At 37.0% G+C, this 18,810-nt stretch overlaps 1 protein-coding gene across 10 annotated transcripts in view; it reads left to right on the top strand.

The window, feature by feature from the left end:
- Window positions 1-18,810, top strand: part of tbc1d1 (TBC1 (tre-2/USP6, BUB2, cdc16) domain family, member 1) — an 87,321-nt gene that overhangs the window by 59,737 nt on the left and 8,774 nt on the right. For all 10 annotated transcript variants that reach the window (XM_079813604.1, XM_079813601.1, XM_079813606.1 and 7 more), the window contains 3 exons: window positions 5,905-6,093; window positions 13,545-13,706; window positions 14,642-14,803. In XM_079813604.1, coding sequence (XP_079669730.1) covers window positions 5,905-6,093; window positions 13,545-13,706; window positions 14,642-14,803 — 513 coding nt within the window. The remainder of the gene's footprint in view (window positions 1-5,904; window positions 6,094-13,544; window positions 13,707-14,641; window positions 14,804-18,810) is intronic.

Genomic DNA, 18,810 nt, shown 5'->3' with positions numbered 1-18,810 from the left:
AGGCAGTGTAACAGTTTAATGATCAACAGCAAAATAGAGAGAGCTTTATTGAGAACTAAACAAATATTGAATCACTACATTAGTAATTTCTTGCTAGAAATGACATCAGAAATGGAAAATGTTGGTAAAAAACATACATTTACACACAAACTTACCAGCAAACGCAACTTTCGTACGCCATCTTTTCCCCCCAGCTCAACTGTCACAGAATGCAACGCATAGGATTGTGGGATATCAAAGGCAGCGAAGGATACAAAAATCGATCAGATGAAGGTATCTCAGGAAACAGGAAGTGAAGCTAACATTAGATTCGGACGTGCTTGGTGCCTTTCTGCCTTGAAATGTGTCCTCCGAAGGCAGCATTTTCCAGGTTTCGGACGCAGCCTACATTTCTGCTGTTCCATCAGCGCCATCTGCTGTCCTTCACTCGTTCCGCCATTCGCTGCTCATCCATGCCGGTGCGCATGCCTCTTTGACGCAGTATACAGTGATATGTCCAGTTGATGGGAAAAGTATTCTTAAAATGGATTCTAAAAATCTGAATAATTCATAATAAATAATTATTCACAGTGTTATTCACATGATATAATGTATTACCATTTACCCACACATGCTTGATTACCAATAACCTCCAAAATTAAAAGGCAGGACATTTTATGAATTTTCACTCATTTAATTTTCATTTATTTACATTGAATTATTTTATTCATAATAAATTAATGTAAAATATGTAGATATTCTTATAAATTGTATTGATTGAAATAAATCAACATTGCACTGAATAATGATCATTTAATAAAACAAAAATATTTTAAAATAGTTTAATTATGCTTAAAGTTTAATTACACCTATTGGTTGTATCAATTTGACATTTGTCATATAACTATGTTGGGGTATAGCCTACTCAGAAGAGAAGAATATACAAATATGTTATAACAGACAAGAACAATTTTAGTATTTTCCTAATCTATTGTATGGCTTCAAAAGACTTGGAATAAAGGGCACACGATTACTTTTATGGTTAGGGGTCAAAAACAATGGTCTTTTAAAAAAAATCATATGGAAAAAAGGTAATTGTGAGATTAAAATAATAAATAAAGTCAGATTGTGCAATATTAAGTTGCTATTGCTATAAACAAAATTGCCATTTTTTTGTGAGAAAGTCTCAAATACATTCTTTTTTTTACTTTTGAGGCGAAAACAGGCTTCCATAGTTATGTCGACTGTGTTTGTGTATTCAATTAAAAGGTGTTTAGTATCTGATTCTGGGGAACTGCCTGGAATTGAAATACTTCTTTTTGCCATTTACAAAAACATGTACGTGTTGGTGTAAGTGCAGTAATATGAGTACACTTCCTTAAAGTAAAATGCGTGCCAAGAGGGCTGTTGTATGTGTGTGTGTTTCTCTAGTATATTTGGGTGTGTCTTGACAAGTGTGTGTCTGTGCTGAATGAAGTAATGTTTGTGCTAATGAGGTAATATATGCGTGTGTGTGAGAGTTGGGTGTGGTGTTTTGCAGGAGGTCATGTTGACAGATATCTACAGGAAAGCACCGGCCTTATTGACCCACTTACATATGTGTGTTTGCACACTCGCAAGGCGTTGGTCTGGGCAGAAACGCCACTTATTTACAGAGGGAGTGGCAAGTGTGCGTGTGTGCACGCGTGTGTGTTTGCAGAGGGAGTGACCGGCGCCCAAATGTCCGAGTGCGTCAGTGTCCGCTGTAGAAATCTCCACACTTACACTCAAACACATGTGCTGCTCCACCCCACTGGAACTGGGTCGTGTGTGTGTGTGTGTGTGTGTGTGTGTGTATGATTCTTCACATAAGAAATTGCTGTTTTGACAGAGGTTTTATGGCCCGTCTGCTGAAAGCCATGAATTATGTGATGCAGAGACATTGACTGACTAAGACCAAATGTGATTGTGATTGTGTGTGTGGAGGCACTTCAGTTCTCTGTGTCTTGAGAAGTTTGTTCATAGCATACTTGAATTGTATATTACTGTGTGTATGCAGGAATTTCAAGGATTGTGTGGGAATTAAGTTCTTTGTCCACTCTTCAAATTTACTATAATTTTATATAATGTGTTCCAAATTATTAAGCAAGTGACATATCAGTAGGATTTCACTACAAAGAAAGTACTTGTTAGGGCCTGAGCACCGATGGTGTGAGGACCCTATTGCAATTGCTTATGTATTATATCAAATTTTTGAGGGACTAAATTTACGTCTGATATGGGTTTCAGAATTAGGTGTGGCAAATTGGCTCGATAGCGGCACGAAAAAAAAAATAATTAAGCGCTGTTCGCGCTACGTTTCACGTACAAGAATGAAATTCGGTAGACGCATGTAACATTCTACAACAAACCCCAACAGGAAGTGAGATATTTTGAATTATCTCTGCAAAGTTTTTGCACATTTTGTAATTTCCAGACGTTGTACTTTAATGAACTCCTCTTAGAGATTTAATCAGATCAACATCATATTTGGTCAGTTTAAGCAAAGTTAAATTGCAAAGATCTTGAGTTTCGTTGAAGGGTGTGTCTGTGGCAGCCTGACAAACTTTGATGTTTTGCCTAGAAACAGGAAGTTGTTGTAATACAATGTCCAATCTGCCCCAGACTTCACATGTTTGAGAAGACTCCTGCACTGAACATATCTACATGACAATATTCAGTTAGTCACCAGCTGGCAGCAGGAACTGTGCCACATACAAATGACTGACGTAGTCCTCCTATTTTTATATGTTTAAATGCATATTACTCACCGTGCTCTGTTTTCCTAAAGCCACCGGGTGGGGGTGGCACGGGCGCAAGGGCCATTTCATTGTTGCTTACAGCTTTAATTTGTTTTATTTCTCATATATGTTTAATGTAAATTGGTATCAATCTCAGACAGGTTTGTAAAGTAGTTTTTAGTTAAATTGTAAAACCTATTTACAGAGGTTATTCCACATTATTAAGCAAATCACAGTTCTCATGCAATATGGGGAGGAAGAAAGGTCTTTCTGAAGATAAAAAGCAGCATGTGGTGTATTTTGCAGCATCAGATAGTGTGTTGCCCTTCATGAAAATCCTTTTATTTGAGAAGGCACTATCTTTTATATACCAGCAGAAAATGGTCAGTTATAAACTCCACATATCTTGCAGAAGTCATTTTGACACCCTAAGAGACCCTAAAGGGACCTTCCATCTCACTTCCCAATATTACAGCCTAAATCATCACCTGCCACCAAAATGATTTTTGTTTTAGAAAGGCTATGCCAAAAAAGATTAAGCAGTATTTGGCTGGTCATGTGATCTCAACATGGCGGCCCCCATGCAGCGACCTGCTTCATGTGAAATACAACTGCTTTTACTCTACTGATACTGTTTGACTGGAGTCTACATATCATATCAGTGTAACATTTTTTAAGTATAAAGTATTTTTACATTGTACTATTTATAGTGTGAACTCTTTCATTTTGAAAATCGAACACGGGTTTGAAAATCCTGTAAACCCTATGAGCCTTAAAAGCTTATCACGCTGACAACAGAAACACTTTCATTCAGAATTGGTGATAGACATTTCTGCAACATTTATATTTATGCAAATGAGCTGTATTGCTGGTGCTGTCTGAACATTTAAATCGAGTCAACATGTGACATTTTTTTGTCATCTTTGTTTTTAAACTTTAGGTGGGAAGACGGCTGAACTAGAGCGGGTTTAGACAAGATCTTATTTTGTATGTTACAGGAGTGAGATAAAAGAAAGACGTGTACATTGCGTGGCTGAAGTTTATTTCAACACTCTTTGATTAGATTTTTCTTTCCCCCTGTAATATGCACCACTTTATCAGGTTATCTCACTCTGTTTATACCATAAATAACAGTACATTGTATTTTTTATTTTTGCACATTTTGTCACTTTCTAAACAAAAGCGGTATTTTGAGGTCTCGGATCCACCCTATAGTTTGGGTGGCGTTCGTTTTATTTTTAACACCTCTGCCTGTACGCATGGACATGTGTATAGAAGTGTGATGCATGTGTTTGTCTTTCTGTGAGTGTTTTGTGGTTTGCTCTTGTGTTAAGTGTTAATTTTTACAAACACGAGAGAAAGCTACAAAATCTTGTGGAGAATCTGTTACAATACACTTGTCAATACATCAATACACCTGTCGTTTATTAAAATGTGGTGTAATTACAAACTCATTTCAAGTTCTTTTAGTAGCACCTTTTGAGCTGCAGTATTTTGAGTTTATTGTGAAGTATGTTAACTCTACATGTTTTAGTAGTTATAGACATGAATACAAACATTTATTTGGTGTAGGTTTATTAACCTGAGTAATGTTTGAAAATACATGAAGGCTTTTATGGTTTAAGATTTGATATAGGTGATAAGTGATGGTGTTGTTGGTAATTGATATAGGTGTTGTTGATTTAGAGAGATGATTGTTTAGGATTGGGAGCTACTCAAGGTGAAATTGCTTGGCGAGACATTAAAGTAAACACAATCGTGTTTGTCTTAAATGATTGTAAACATCTGTAAAAATGAAAATTATTTAAAAAAATATATTTTTTGATCTTTTATTACTTATGCTTTTGTTTTTGTGGGTCCTTGTTAGATTTCTGAACATTTACTTGAATACTTGGTCCTTCTACCCTTTCCCATATTATTTGTCTTAATTGTAATTTCTGTCTGTCTTTATTTTATTATGGTTTATTTAATACCTTGCAACAATATTTACTTAGAAGGTTAGTTCACCCAAAAATGAAAATTGTGTCATTAATTACTCACCGTCATGTTGTTCCAAACCCCTAAGGCCTTCGTTCATCTTCCAATTGATGAAATTGGAGAGCTTTCTTACCCCTCCATAGACAGCAATTTAATCACCACTGCCCAGAAAGGTAGTAAAGACATCATTAAATTGACACAGATGAGAAGAAAATGTTGAAAAAAGTCGTTATTTTTGTGAAATAAACGCTTCATAAAATTAAGGTTGAACCACAGGAGTCACATGGACTATTTTAAATGGTTAGTTCACCCAAAATTGAAAATTCTGCCATTAATTACTCACCCTCATGTCGTTCCAAACCCGTGAGACCTTCGTTCATCTTCGGAACACAAATGAAGACATTTTTGGGGAAATCAGAGAGCTCTCTGACCCCTCCATAGACAGCAATATCTTTAAAACTTTCAAGGCCCAGAAAGGTAGTAAAAACATTGTTAAAATAGTCCGAAGAAATTGTTGAGTAAAGGCGTTATTTAAAAAAAATAATAATTGTGCACAAAATGTATACTCGTCGCTTCATAAAATTACAACTGTAGTCACATGGACGATTTTAACTTTGTCTTTACTACCTTTCTGGGCCTTGAAAGTGTTAATTACATTGCTTTTTAATGAGGGGACAGAGAGCTCTCGGATTTCATCAAAAATATCTTCATTTGTGTTCCGAAGATGAATGAAATGACATGAGGGTGAATAATTAATGATATGTCACGCAAGCACTTCTAAGAATGTCCTTTTATTGTTTTCATTATAAATTATTTGGAAATTATTACAGTCATGGTTTTTAATGTAAATGTTACATTATTTTATAATTAAATTTCATATAACGCATTGATAAACCATTTACAGTTATGATATCATTATGTAAGGTAACGTCAAGTTAAACCTTTAGCTTTTTACTGTAGCATTTTACAGTCTTTTACTGACTGCATACCAGAATGCAGAATCTTCATTGTTATTGGTATTGACTGCTGAAATGATGGTATGACAAACGTAGATGTGATGATTTTGTTAGTTTATGTAGATGATATTATGTGATGTTGGTAGCTAGTCATTTATATAGGCAAACATTGGTAGTTAATGTAGGTTGATTTTTGTCTTATGACAAACTTTACATTTTTCTTTATTTTTCAGAATCCACCTTAGAGGTTGGCAGCAGAATGGCACTGGGAGGTGGAGTGGGTAGCGGGGACTGCACCCTGGGGGTGGTGCCAGAGGAGAGGCGAAAGAAGAGTGGGGCAGAGCTAAGAGAGTTATGGAGGAAAGCCATTCTTCAACAGATCCTCCTGCTGCGGATGGAGAAAGAGAATCAGAAACTACAAGGTAAAACACAAACACACATACAGTGGCTCTTATCATTGTGAACACTTTAATTTCAGCATACAAATGGCCAAGTAATCCAACAAACAGTAGGATGCCTTTACAGACGTTTGTTAAAGGAAAATTTTGACCATAAAAAGGCTCACTTGTTTTCCCAATTAGCTCTAGTTTATCTTCACCATTGCAGTTAAATGTTGGTCATTATGTTAGCTTGTTTAAGGTTATTATTAATATTATTCTGCCTGTACAAAATATTACATTTGTTTTAATGAGATCGCAAAATCTTGATTACTATGTATTATGTGGCAATAAAGCTTTGTTCTTGCCCTTAAGATTTATTCATTGAATGCTATTTAGCATTAAAACATTTTCCCTTCTGTGGTCCTTTGGATTTCAGAGCTGTTTTACACCGGTTTCACACTGCACGCGCAAGCAGTGCGGTGGCAGCACAGAAGCTGTGCGCATGAAGAGTGGGAGCAGCGTGCGCCCATTGTGCTTTCACATTGGCAGCTGAACCGTGGCATGTGTATTGCAAATACAGATGAATATCGTCCATTCTGTCACGTTTTCCGGTGTTCTCCTCCAACCCCTGTCTCGTGCTTTGATTTATGATGGGCAGCATATCTGCTGTGGTGTGACCGCGTTCCCCTATCAACCCTCTATAATGTGAGCATATCACTCGCATAAGTGAGTAAATGTTCACTCTGGGCGACTAAATAATATCTATCATTAGCCATTGGCTAATAAATGCTTAGATTTTACTCGCCAGTGTGTGTTAGAGGCAAAGAATAAGTTTAGCATAGATATATTTTCACTCGCTGAACACTCCGTCAAGCGATCGGTCTATTTCAGTTCAGCTCAACGGATGCGTACCGTAAACTCTAGTGTGAAGGCGCACAACTCGCTGTTGCATTGCTGAGAGCGCTAGCTGTGATTCTCACACACATACACACACACACACACAGTGCGCAAAGAGAGAGCCACAGAGAGAGTCTTGCATAGCACGCAGAATCTACGTGCTGCATGTAAACCATATTCTTTGTTGTATTTCCCTTTCAAAACAACAGAGTTCATTTGGAATTGTTCAGCTTTTCTCCTGTAGTGGGCGGGACTAATGCGCAAACCGCAATACTTGGTGCGTTGTATTGTTATTATTAGAAGTAGAATTAGGAGTAGTATTATTATCTTATTAATAATTAACTATTATCTATCACTATTATAATTTTTTACAGAAACACTGAATGACCAACAATATCTTAAGCACCACCACCAGTCCTGAATTTATATTATGGCTGTCAAATGATTAATCGCAAAATATAAATGTTTTTTTACATAATATATGTGTGTGTACTGTGTATAATTATTATGTATATTTGAATACACACACATACATTTAAATATAAAAATAATTTCTTAAATATATACATGCATTTATATACGCATAATTATTATACACCGTACACACACACATATATTATGTAAACACAAACTTTTATTTTGGATGCGGTTAATTGCGATTAATCGTTTTGACAGCACTAATATAAATAAAAAAATTACTAGCCAATGGCGATTATGTTGCCACGGTATGCGTAGAGGGTTGCCTATGTCCAAAACACATATGCATATAACATGCTGAATATAGGTTGTTTATATGATAAAAGTAATCTTAAAGTTAAGATATGCCTCTAGTTTTAATCATTTAAATGGGCCTTTGAAGTTTGGGCAAAAACTTCTGGCAGTGATGTGTTTTTGTGTATTTTATCAAATATTTTGGCTTTGCTGGATGTCATATGGTGATTGTGAAACACACGGAACACTTCACTACATGATGTCAAAGTGAAATTAGTTAATTTTCATGTTAATTAGGTCATTTTGATCAAGAACAATGCACTGTGGCTTTCATTCAGCGTGAGCAGTGCAGAAAAAATAGACTTGGCGGCGAAACGATCGCTTGCTGCGTGAATGCTCTAATCCAGGGGTCTCCAAGCTCGGTCCTGGAGGGCCACTGTCCTGCAGAGTTTAGCTCCAACCCCAATTAAACACACCTGAACCAGCTAATCAGTATCTTATTAGGGCCTAGTAAGATACTGATTAGCTGGTTCAGGTGTGTTTATTTGGGGTTGGAGCCAGAGCATGTGAGCAAGGAGCGTAGCGGTAATATTTCCTCCAGAGCGGTGAGCGCCTTTCTGAAGATTCTGCTCAACTCGCTCAACCCAGAATGCCCTTTGGCGATTTGCTAGATCTAGAATCTTGTGAAATAGCTAAGCAATAGTGGAGCAATAGGTTATGGAGTTCAAATATTGTTTTAATGAAGTTGCGAGCCTTATACATAAATGCACAAAGTTAAGAACGAGCAGGGAGAAGAAAGTGTGGAGAGTGTGGAGAGATTGTGAGAGTTAGCTAAGATATTGGAATCTAAAGCGACACATTGCCAGAAAGCACGAGGATGTGCTACGCAAACATGGCAGTGCAGCAAAAGGTGAGCTATATATAATTCGATAATAAATTAATAGATAAATAGGTAAGGCGCGGTAGGTCTATCGTGTATACGGAGCCCTGCTCTTATTACATGCAGACAAAAATATACCATGGCCATTGGCCACAAATTAATATTTTGTTCCCATGAATTAAGAATTTGTTTTCTCATTTCTAAATCGTAGCCACGAATTAAATTCGCTCCCACAACTTCTTAATTCGTTCTCCCTGGTTAAGTAAATCGTGGCCACGTTGAACTAATTCGTTCTCCAATTTTATTAAAACTATTACGGGAACGGATTATTACAATATGGCCACGATCTAATTAAAATGAGGAAACAAATTATTAAAACATGCTGACGGGTGGTAATGAATTGTTAATTCGTTATGCAATCATGGAAAGCAATTATATATTTTTTTGCACTCTGCACAAAAGTTCAGTTAAGAATTTTGGCCTAATAGTTAATTTTAAAACTTTGATCTAGGCCTATAGCCTGTATATTTTTATTTATATAATTAGGCCCATTAATTTGTTTAATTTTACAGCATTTTTTTTGTACAATTGATATAAGCCAATTTAAATTTAAATTAATCCTAATAGTTAATTTACTTTTAAAACGTTTGTGGATTTTGTAAATTTTTGTTTATATAGCCTACATTTAATTTATATTATTAGGCCCATTTATTCATTTAATTTTACAGCAGTTTGTGTGTACAATGGATGGATATAAGCCAATTTAAATTTTAATCATGCGCGTTGCGCAGAAGTTCACTAATCAAAATTATGGCCTAATAGTTAATTTACTTTTAAAACTTTTATGTATATTTTTGTTTATATCATTTGTATTTATATTATTAGGCCCATTTATTTGTTTAATTTTACAGGACTTTTTGTGACTAGCCTAATTTGTAATTTGAAATAAAACATTTCTATTTGAAAAATGTTGTTGTTGCTCAGTTCTTTAGGAGGTAAGGCTGTGGTCTAAGCTAAAAGTGATATACATGTAGATTTTTTTTCTTTTTTGGAGCGAGCGGGGGGCGATTTGAGTGGAGCGCAAAGCAAACTGCGTTGAGCGCTGAGCGATAATGAGCGGAGCGGCCTGATGTAGCTTTGAGCGGGGGAGCGGAGGGGTGAACAGTTCCGTGAGCGATGAGCGGAGATTCTCACCGCTCCACTCCGCTCATATGCTCTGGTTGGAGCTAAACTCTGCAGGACAGTGGCCCTCCAGGACCGAGTTTGGAGACCCCTGCTCTAATCTGTTAACATGGGCGCCGAAAAAGATATGCGCTGCTTACACTCTGCTAACGTGTGCAGTGTGAAACCGGCCTTAGGCTGCTGATGATTTACCGTATCTGTTTTACAATCAGCTAGTATACCAAAAGCATCTCCCATAAACAGTACCGCACACACACTTTTGCACAACCCGGCACACCCATGCACTGCCTTACCTGGATGTTTCTGCTGCAGGTTATGAGATGATTATGAAAGGTACAGAGGTTTGTTCGCACAGATGCGTTCTGATTTGGGTGTGCTCATGATTGGCAGTGTCATGTCCTGCCCTGCCCTGCCATGCTCAGTCATGCTTCTCATGACCTGAAAAGAATGAACAGAAGCTTGAAAAGAAAGCAGCCAGACCTATTGAATAGGGTGTGGGTATATAAAAGTGGGTCAGAAGAAGTTTACTTGGAAGACTGTCTGCCCTACATCTAGCTTGCGTTTATATTACCACTGTTCCTCTCAATCACAAGACATTTGATGTTCGACACTTTGGAGACTTCTATTTCTGTCTTTCTTTCTTTCTTTCTTTTTTTATGGTTTCTTTTTGTCCCGTGGGTAAGGATGGGTGGGGAGGGTATTATTCTCTTGTTCCTGAAATTTCCCTTCTTGCTGTTGTATCTCTTCCTGTGTTTGTGCGTGTGTCTGAATGAGAATTCTCACTGGTGTAGTAAGTGCGATTAGACTTACTACAGCTCGCTTTTAATGACATAAATCACAATAAGGCAAATATAAATCAAAGACCACATTGCAAGGACAAGCACGATCATGCAGGTTTGCACTGCACAACATCAGGAAGATCAGGCCCTTCCTAACAGAGCAGGCTCCACAAATTCTCATTCAGGCCCTTGTCATTTCTTGGCTGGACTATTGCAATGCTCTTCTGACTTCCATAATGTGCAATCGAACCTCTACAAATGAACGCAGCAGCATGACTGGTATGCACCCTCCTACCTCCACTCGCTCTTCTGAGTCTACATCCTCTCCAGAAGCCGCAGAGCGAAAAATCACAAAATCACTGTCTAGGACGTTTTCGTTCACTGTTTCTTGCTGGTGGAATGATCTTCCTAACACTACCTGGAACGCCGAATCCCTGACAGTATTCAAGAAACAGCTGACAACTCATCTCTTCCAGCAGCACTTAACTGCTTCCCGCTGAAAAAAATTCTTCCACTGTTGCTTTCACTGTCCCTTAATCTCTCCCATTCTAAACAATGTCTGAAACAATTCTCTGGTTTATTGCCTCTTTGTGATGAATCGCTTGTTGTATACCTTATTTGTAAGTCGTTTTCGATAAAAGTGTCTGGTAAATTAACAAATGTTAAAGGAACACGCCGACTTTTTGGGACTTTAGTGCTTATTCACCGTATCCCCCAGTGTTGGATAAGTCCATACCATTCTCATCTCCGTGCGTGCATTAACTCTGTATGACGCACCCACCGCTAGCCTAGCTTCGCACAAAGACTGGAGATAAACGACTTCAGCTAGCCTACTGCTCAATAAGTGACAAAATAACGCCAACATTTTCCTATTTACATGTTGTGATGTGTATAGTTACATCGTGTACTAAGACCGACGAAAAATTAAAAGTTGCGATTTTCTAGACCGATATGGCTAGGAAATATACTGTCATTCCTGCGTAATGATCAAGGAACTTTGCTGCCGTACCTTGGGTGCAGCAGGCGCAATGATATTACACAGAGCCTGAAAATAGGCTTACTTCCATCAACACAACCAATGTGACAACCTGCTTGCACAGAGCATGCTGGGGACTTTTTTCAGGCGCTGCGTAATATCATTGTGTCGCTGCACCCATGGTACGGCAGCAAAGTTCCTTGATGATTACGCAGGAATGAGAGTACAGTTCCTAGCCATATCGGTCTAGAAAATCGCAACTTTTCATTTTCTGTCGGTCTTAGTACACAATGCAACTATACACATCAAAACATGTAAATAGGAAAATGTTGGCGTTATTTTGTCCCTTATTGAGCAGTAGGCTAGCTGGAGCTGTTTACCTCCAGTCTCTGTGCTAAGCTAGGCTAGCGGTGGGTGCGTCAGACAGAGTTATGGCACGCACCGAGATGAGTGGTATGTATGGATTTATCTAACTCTGGGGGATATGGTGAATAAGCTAAATTCCCAAAAAGTCAGCGTGTTCCTTTAATGTAATGTAAATGTAAACAATAACAAATACGGATATCACACAATATACTTTTTCCCAGTTCGGTGTACCACATCACAGAATTTCATAACCCAGGGTCAAACTTTTTATGTGGATGTTAATGTTCAAAAGTATGGGGTTAGAAGATTTTTTTTTTCATGATTCATTAAATCAAAAGTGACAGTAAAAACATTTATAATGTCACAAAGGATTTCTATTTCTTTTGAAGTGTCAGTTTCCACAAAAGCACAAAATACTTAGCATAAGAGACTTGTCAATAACATAAAAAAAATCTTGCAGACCCCTTAATTTTCTAAACGGTATTTAATATGTTTGTGTCCGATAACTAATGTGTAAAACCAATTTTTAATTATGGTAATTTTTGATAAACAGCTTGATTATGGCAAAATTTTATGTATATTTTAAATAATAATTTAATAATAGCAACACAACAGCCATTGTTTTTAGATATAAATGTTTTAAATGTATTTTCAAGCTGGTTTTAGGTATATGTGATTTAGGCTTAAATGCTAAGAGTTTATCACATCAGAACCCATAAATCTTACTGAAAAAAAGTAATTAATGCATGCAAACAGTAACGGCCGTTTCTCACCGCAAGCGTGAGTGAGCAGCACATATTTTATTCAGCGTGCATGTTAAGCAGTGAGTGCATTCACACCGGGAGCAGGAGCAGCGTGTCGTGTCAACCGAGCGTATTTTTGCTGTGCTGCTAACGCTCAATTAAAGAGAAATCACACTTTTGATGGACAAAATAAATATAATTTCACACAAAAAGTACTCAAAATGTCTAGTGTGTTTTAACAAGAACTGGATTATGTCAGAAAAGAAAAGAAAGAATCTATAAAGTATTTATAGAAGATTTACCCATTAAACTTGTTTTTAATTATTCAGTTTGGGCGAACGTATAGTGTAGGCCTATTATTAAAAAAAAAAAAACTAAAGTAAGCTAGCCCCCCAAAAATGTATACAAACTTTCTTTTACTTTATTATGTAATACACAGACAGGTAGCATATATAGGCTCTAGCACTACCAGAATCGACTGCGCGTTTTTCTTTCTTTTTGTCTTGTAAACATATCGAAGTATGAATGAAACCACATGATCAGAGCTTTTTTTTGGGGGGTTGTGTTTGTTGTTTACCATTTACATGCGAATGTTGTAACCGACACCTCCCCATGTTAACAAACTTTCAAGACTATCAAGTTTATAAATGACCAACTTCTTAAAACAAATACATTTTTGTAAAGAAATACTCACTTGTATGATATAAGTGAGCATTATATGTAGCATTGGAGCCGCTGCTGTGACGCTGTACAAACGGTGTGAATACTCTCGCGCGTTTGCAGCTGCAGTGCTGACGTGAAGCTCACGCACTGCTCACGCTTGCAGTGTGAAACGGCCGTAAGTAATTAATTGAAATGCTCAGTGGTGTAATGTCATTGTTAATGTGCTAATCTTTAGTTCCACTATTTTTATTCTGCACATTTTCAGTTTCTTAACCTTTCTTTCAATGTGTGTACAGCATCAGAGAGTGATCTGCAGTGCAAACGACTAAAGCTTGACTATGAAGAGATCACTCCATGTCTGAAAGACGTCACTCTCGTCTGGGAGAGAATGCTCAGTACAACTGGGAGGTCAAAGGTCAGATTCGACACAGAGGAGATCCACACAGCTGTGGGACAAGGTAATTAAAATGCGCGCACACACACACACACACACACGCATAGATACATAAGAATGTTGATGTGACAGTCAGTTGCCTGAGGTTTGGCATCAGCATATTCTATGTATTTTTTGACACCTGGATTAACAGAACTAAAACTGAACATTGGTTGAGGAGTATGTAATATGTTGTTTTAGACAGTTTATGTATCAGTTTTCAGTTTAGAAGAGTATTAACTGTGTGGATGTATTTTGAAGCTTTTAATTAACTTTTCCTGCTGGAAGTTATTGTTTATTATTGTTTTTTCATATTTGATGGTGTATGCCAAATATGTGCATGATAGAGGAGCTGTCTCTTTGATAGTCGTTTTTTTTATAGAGGTAGTTCTGCAGAACGTTATTGTGAATGGCGAGCTTGCACGCACTAACGTGCACACACACACACCTACACACCTGTTCAAGTTCAGTTGAAATGTGGCATTTATATGAAATGTTCACGTACACCTACACATACAAAGATGTTACACATAGTTCACCATGCTATTGCAGTGAATCTAGTGTAATTCTTTGCAAAGTGATGATCGTACTGATTTATGTATGATATGCTGCGGTGGAGACAAAATGCTGAGTGTTTGTCATTCTTTTTGGTCATGCTAGTGGGCGGCACATAAATTACACAAGGAACCATGTTTTAAGCCTGTAGTTTGTTTTTGGATTTGTGATGTTTGTAAACGTCATTTTCGGATGCGTGCGAATGGAGAATTACGTCAATCGTTGCCAATGTTGACTTTGTCCTCCTGAAGTGATTGTATGGACCTCCATCTACATGTCGGATGAGATCACACACGACTGAAAAACACTCACAAACTTTGGTGTTCTGCTCAAGGCATGTAAACATTCAAAGCTCCAGCAAAGATCCATCAATGAAACTCTTCTCTCTGTTTTTCTTTCTCTCAGGCGTTCCTCGTCAGCATCGAGGAGAGATCTGGAAGCTTCTTTCAGAGCAGTATTTGTTGAGGAAAGAAGTGCCCAACGCCAAACCTCCTAACAATAACGCTCCTTACAAAGAGCTTCTGAAGCAGCTCACATCTCAACAGCATGCCATCCTCATAGACTTGGGTTAGTATTACAAACACAATGGGACTGTGCCAAAACCTAGTGAACTGCATTGCTGCCTACAGCTTACATAGGCACCATCTAACTAAAATGGAACCTCATAAGTGACCAATTTGAGACATTCTCGATAGGAAACTACTGTGCTTGTTGCACAAATATCGCTCCTCTCATGAAGCACACAGAAAACTTGTCCCACAACTGATTCCAATAGAATTAAGCATTAGCATGTTGCTATTTTAACAACTACAAAAAAAAATTAAACAGTGGTTCTCATCCCGGGGGCCAGTGTCCACTAGGGGCCTCTGCAAACTTCCAGTGAGGCCACAATAAGACTAACAATTATTAAAATTATTTATATTTAGTTATATTAACATAATATTTATTTGGATGTACATAATTAAACTGGTATTTTTGGTGGGGTTTTTTTTACAGCTTAAATAGGAGGGCCTTCAAATATTGTCTTGGACATAGTGGGGCCTTGAGAAGTCAAAAGGGTTGACTGCTCTAAAAATACATAGATTTCTCAAATGTCGGGTTAAATTGTAAATGTAGTTATTTATAAATGTTTTTTTTTTAAATATTTAAATTTACTCTTTAGCATTGAATTAAATAAAAGTATTTTCTTTATTATATTAATATACCCTACTGTGCTTAAAAATGTTCTGTCAATTTATTTTTAAAGAAATTAATACTTTTATTCATCAAGGATGCATTAAATTGTTCAAAAGTGACTGAAGACATTTATAATGTTACAAAAAATTATTTAAAATAAATGCTTTCTATTTCTCAAAGAATACTGAAAAGAATTGTTTCATGGTTTCTGCAAAAAATATTAAGCAGCACAACGTTGTGCAACATTTTATAGCGGTGAATGAGAGTATACATTAAATATATTTTTTGTGTCCCCATTTGCTCGAATAGCAAAAGAAAAACACAACAATAGTGATTTCACAACTTTCAAAAAGAGGGAAAAAATAGAGTGAAATTGATAACGGCAGTCAACATTTTTTTACCATCACTCCCATAGTGTATCAGAAATACCCTCACAGCAGCGGTAACTTGTTTTTTTTTGTAATTTGATGCAAAAGTAATTAAATACAAAGTATTAGTGTAATAAAAATAGTGTTTAAAAAAATTTATAAAATACCAAAAACTTTGTAGGATTTACTTATTCATTGTGGTATTCACCACACGATGACGTCAAAGTGTGGCATATTCTGAGATCGATTGTTTGCTGGGCCTGGTGTCAGTAAAATATTTTCTTTGATTAACAAGGAAGTTTTCAGCTCTGTAACTTACTGGATATTCTTAACCATGACCTTTTATATATCAAAGGCTCAAGGGAAAGTTGATTTCTCAGTTCATGACCTCTTTAAATAGGCACTTTTACATTTTGCTTTGAAACCAAATCTTCTGTGATCATCTTGTCATTCAGCTCCTCACTCTCGTGATGAATTAGATCTGACTCTTGCTGCTGATGTGCTGCGACTCTCGTTCAGCTCATGCTGCACATTCAGTTTTTAATTGTAGTTAATCTGTTCTCTAACTGAACAAAAATTTTTACTACTATAAAATATCAAACCGACGGTGGGGGCAGTGCCACGGTGGGAAAGTGATGTAACCGGTGTTATGCCTGAACACCTGTAACACTGCAATCGCAGCAAGCCTAATATTACCCGTTATTTTCAATCTAAATGAATCTACTTCGAAATACTGGAGCTTGTTACTGGGATGTAACAGACCTGTGTGTTTTGTATCACTGGTGCAGTGTCCGTTCTCGGATCATATAAGCCCTACCCGCGTGAGGCGCGCCGCTTCTTGATATTCCTGCCTTTCTTAGAGAGAAGACTATGTTCAGCTCCCTTCCCTCCGAAGCTTTGAATATTCGGTGTTGATTACCACCGAAGCTTCGAAGCTCAAAAAATGGTATTCGGACCAGCCCTACTGAAAACATACAAATAAAGATACTTTTAGATGTTTAATTGCTATTTGGAGCATTTTAAGTTGCAATAACATTTCAAAATGTTACTGTATCTTCGATCAAATACATGCAGCCTTGGAGAGCATAAAAGACTTCTTTCAAAACATCAAAAGATCTTACCTACCCCAAACTTTTGCAATGATTTGATTAAATTAACCACTTTATATCTCCTTAATATTCAAAATGTGTGATATCATCATTTTCAATCATTTCAAATGCCCTTATAAATGCAGTCTTGGAAGGCAGATCACTAGGTTTTGGAACAGAGTTACTGTTAACCTTTTGTATAGTCTGTAGTTGTGTGTTGCCTATGAAGTTTGTCAGTTTTCCAGGTCATTGTTGAATGTCTAGTAGACTTATTCTAGTCAATTGGATGTGTCTCGCTGTTGCTCAAGATGTTTCACAATGTCTTGAGCAAGATAGAAACTTGTCCATTTGATTAGAATAAACAGTTAATTGTTGGGCTGTCTTAATGTTACATTTTAGCATGCTGAAAAACAACTATTCTGCCGTTCTATGTCTTAAAAACACAAACTTGTTCATGTTCATGCCTGCCCTGGAATGTTTTCAAAAATTGTCATTTGAGTATACACAAAAGTCTCCATTCTTATGATCATTACCTCAGTTATTATAGAGAACAGCTTCTGCAGAACCTCAGGCTGAATGAATGATTGAGACACTAGCGGAGATGGACAGATGTGAAGATGGAGAGATTAATGGGGAGGCTCAGACAAAGAAAGGGAGGTGTCACTGACTCTCAGCACAGTGACAGTGGGGAGAAGGAGAGATAGACATCTTTACAACACAGGAAGATACCTAATCTTATAGGAATGTATATTGTTTCCATGAAGACGCCCTCTCAGACGGGAACATGAAAGCTCTTATTCTATGCAATACTGCAGATTCCTATATTGCAAGATGCTTGCATACTGTTCTAAATATTCCCAACCAAAAAGTATTCAAAGGTATAGTTAAATTGTTTTATTAAAGTGTGACATCATTTGCACACTTGCTATTTTTATTTAATGTTTTTCATCTTTCCACTTAAGACACAAACCTAGTATACTTTTTGTACATTCTTCTTATATTTCCCATTTTCGTCACCTTTTTAAAAAAATGTAACCATCACATCAATATCATTGTATGAGACCCATTATTTGCATACTGATATTTCATTTGGAATAGCATGTGAAGTTAAAAGACTGATTTTCAAACAGTGTGTCTCAAGACCTTATCTGTGTTAATGGGCCTTTTACGCTCTGGTATATTCTGATGGTGTTTTGCGCAGAAACTGCCCTCATGTATGCTCAGTGAGTGGAATTCTCTGTGCTCGATTGAGGCAATGTGACAACTAGATGGGAATTAACTGCTTAACCTTCACAGGCTGGACAAAAATTATCACACCTTGGCTGATCACAGTCAATATAAAAAAATTCCCTCAAATAGTAACAATAACATTATGCATTTCTATTGGGATTATAGGTTATTTGGGTCTAATTTACGTGCGGATTTCTCAGTTTCACAATTATTTCTAAAAGCAAATTAGCAAACTGTTGGAACTTCACTACAGTAAAAATCTACAGTTGCATACATTTAAACAGAAAGTGAGAAATCATGTTATGAATAATGGCCTGTGAATGGCTGAAGTGATTCTATGCACCCACCTGCTGAGTAAGAATTCATCAAATGCATCAAAGGTTTGCAGATTTCACTTAGTTTGGCATTTATTTATGTAACGCAATGAAATCAAAACACTGCAATGTGTCTTAAGTATCAAAGTACTTGGCCTCTGTATAAACCAAGTGGCAACCTCCTGCAGTTTCTCTTGAAGCCAATACAGAATCTCATTGAGCCCCATGTTAAAATGCCCAGCAGAAAAAAACATGTTTACAGCCTGGTACAAATTGTGGTTTTGGTCTATATGACTAATTTTGCCCTTCATGACAACTGTGAGGGGGGTGAATTTTTTTTTATAACTAATTCATTTACATTATATAAAGCCTTAAAGTTCTGCATAATTAAGGGCGTG

The sequence above is a fragment of the Gobio gobio genome, assembly GCF_949357685.1.
Source record: "Gobio gobio genome assembly, chromosome: 3".
In the NCBI taxonomy this organism is placed as follows: Eukaryota; Metazoa; Chordata; class Actinopteri; order Cypriniformes; family Gobionidae; genus Gobio; species Gobio gobio.
The sequence above is the reverse complement of the archived record's forward strand: the minus strand, read 5'-3'. Positions and strand labels throughout refer to the sequence as shown.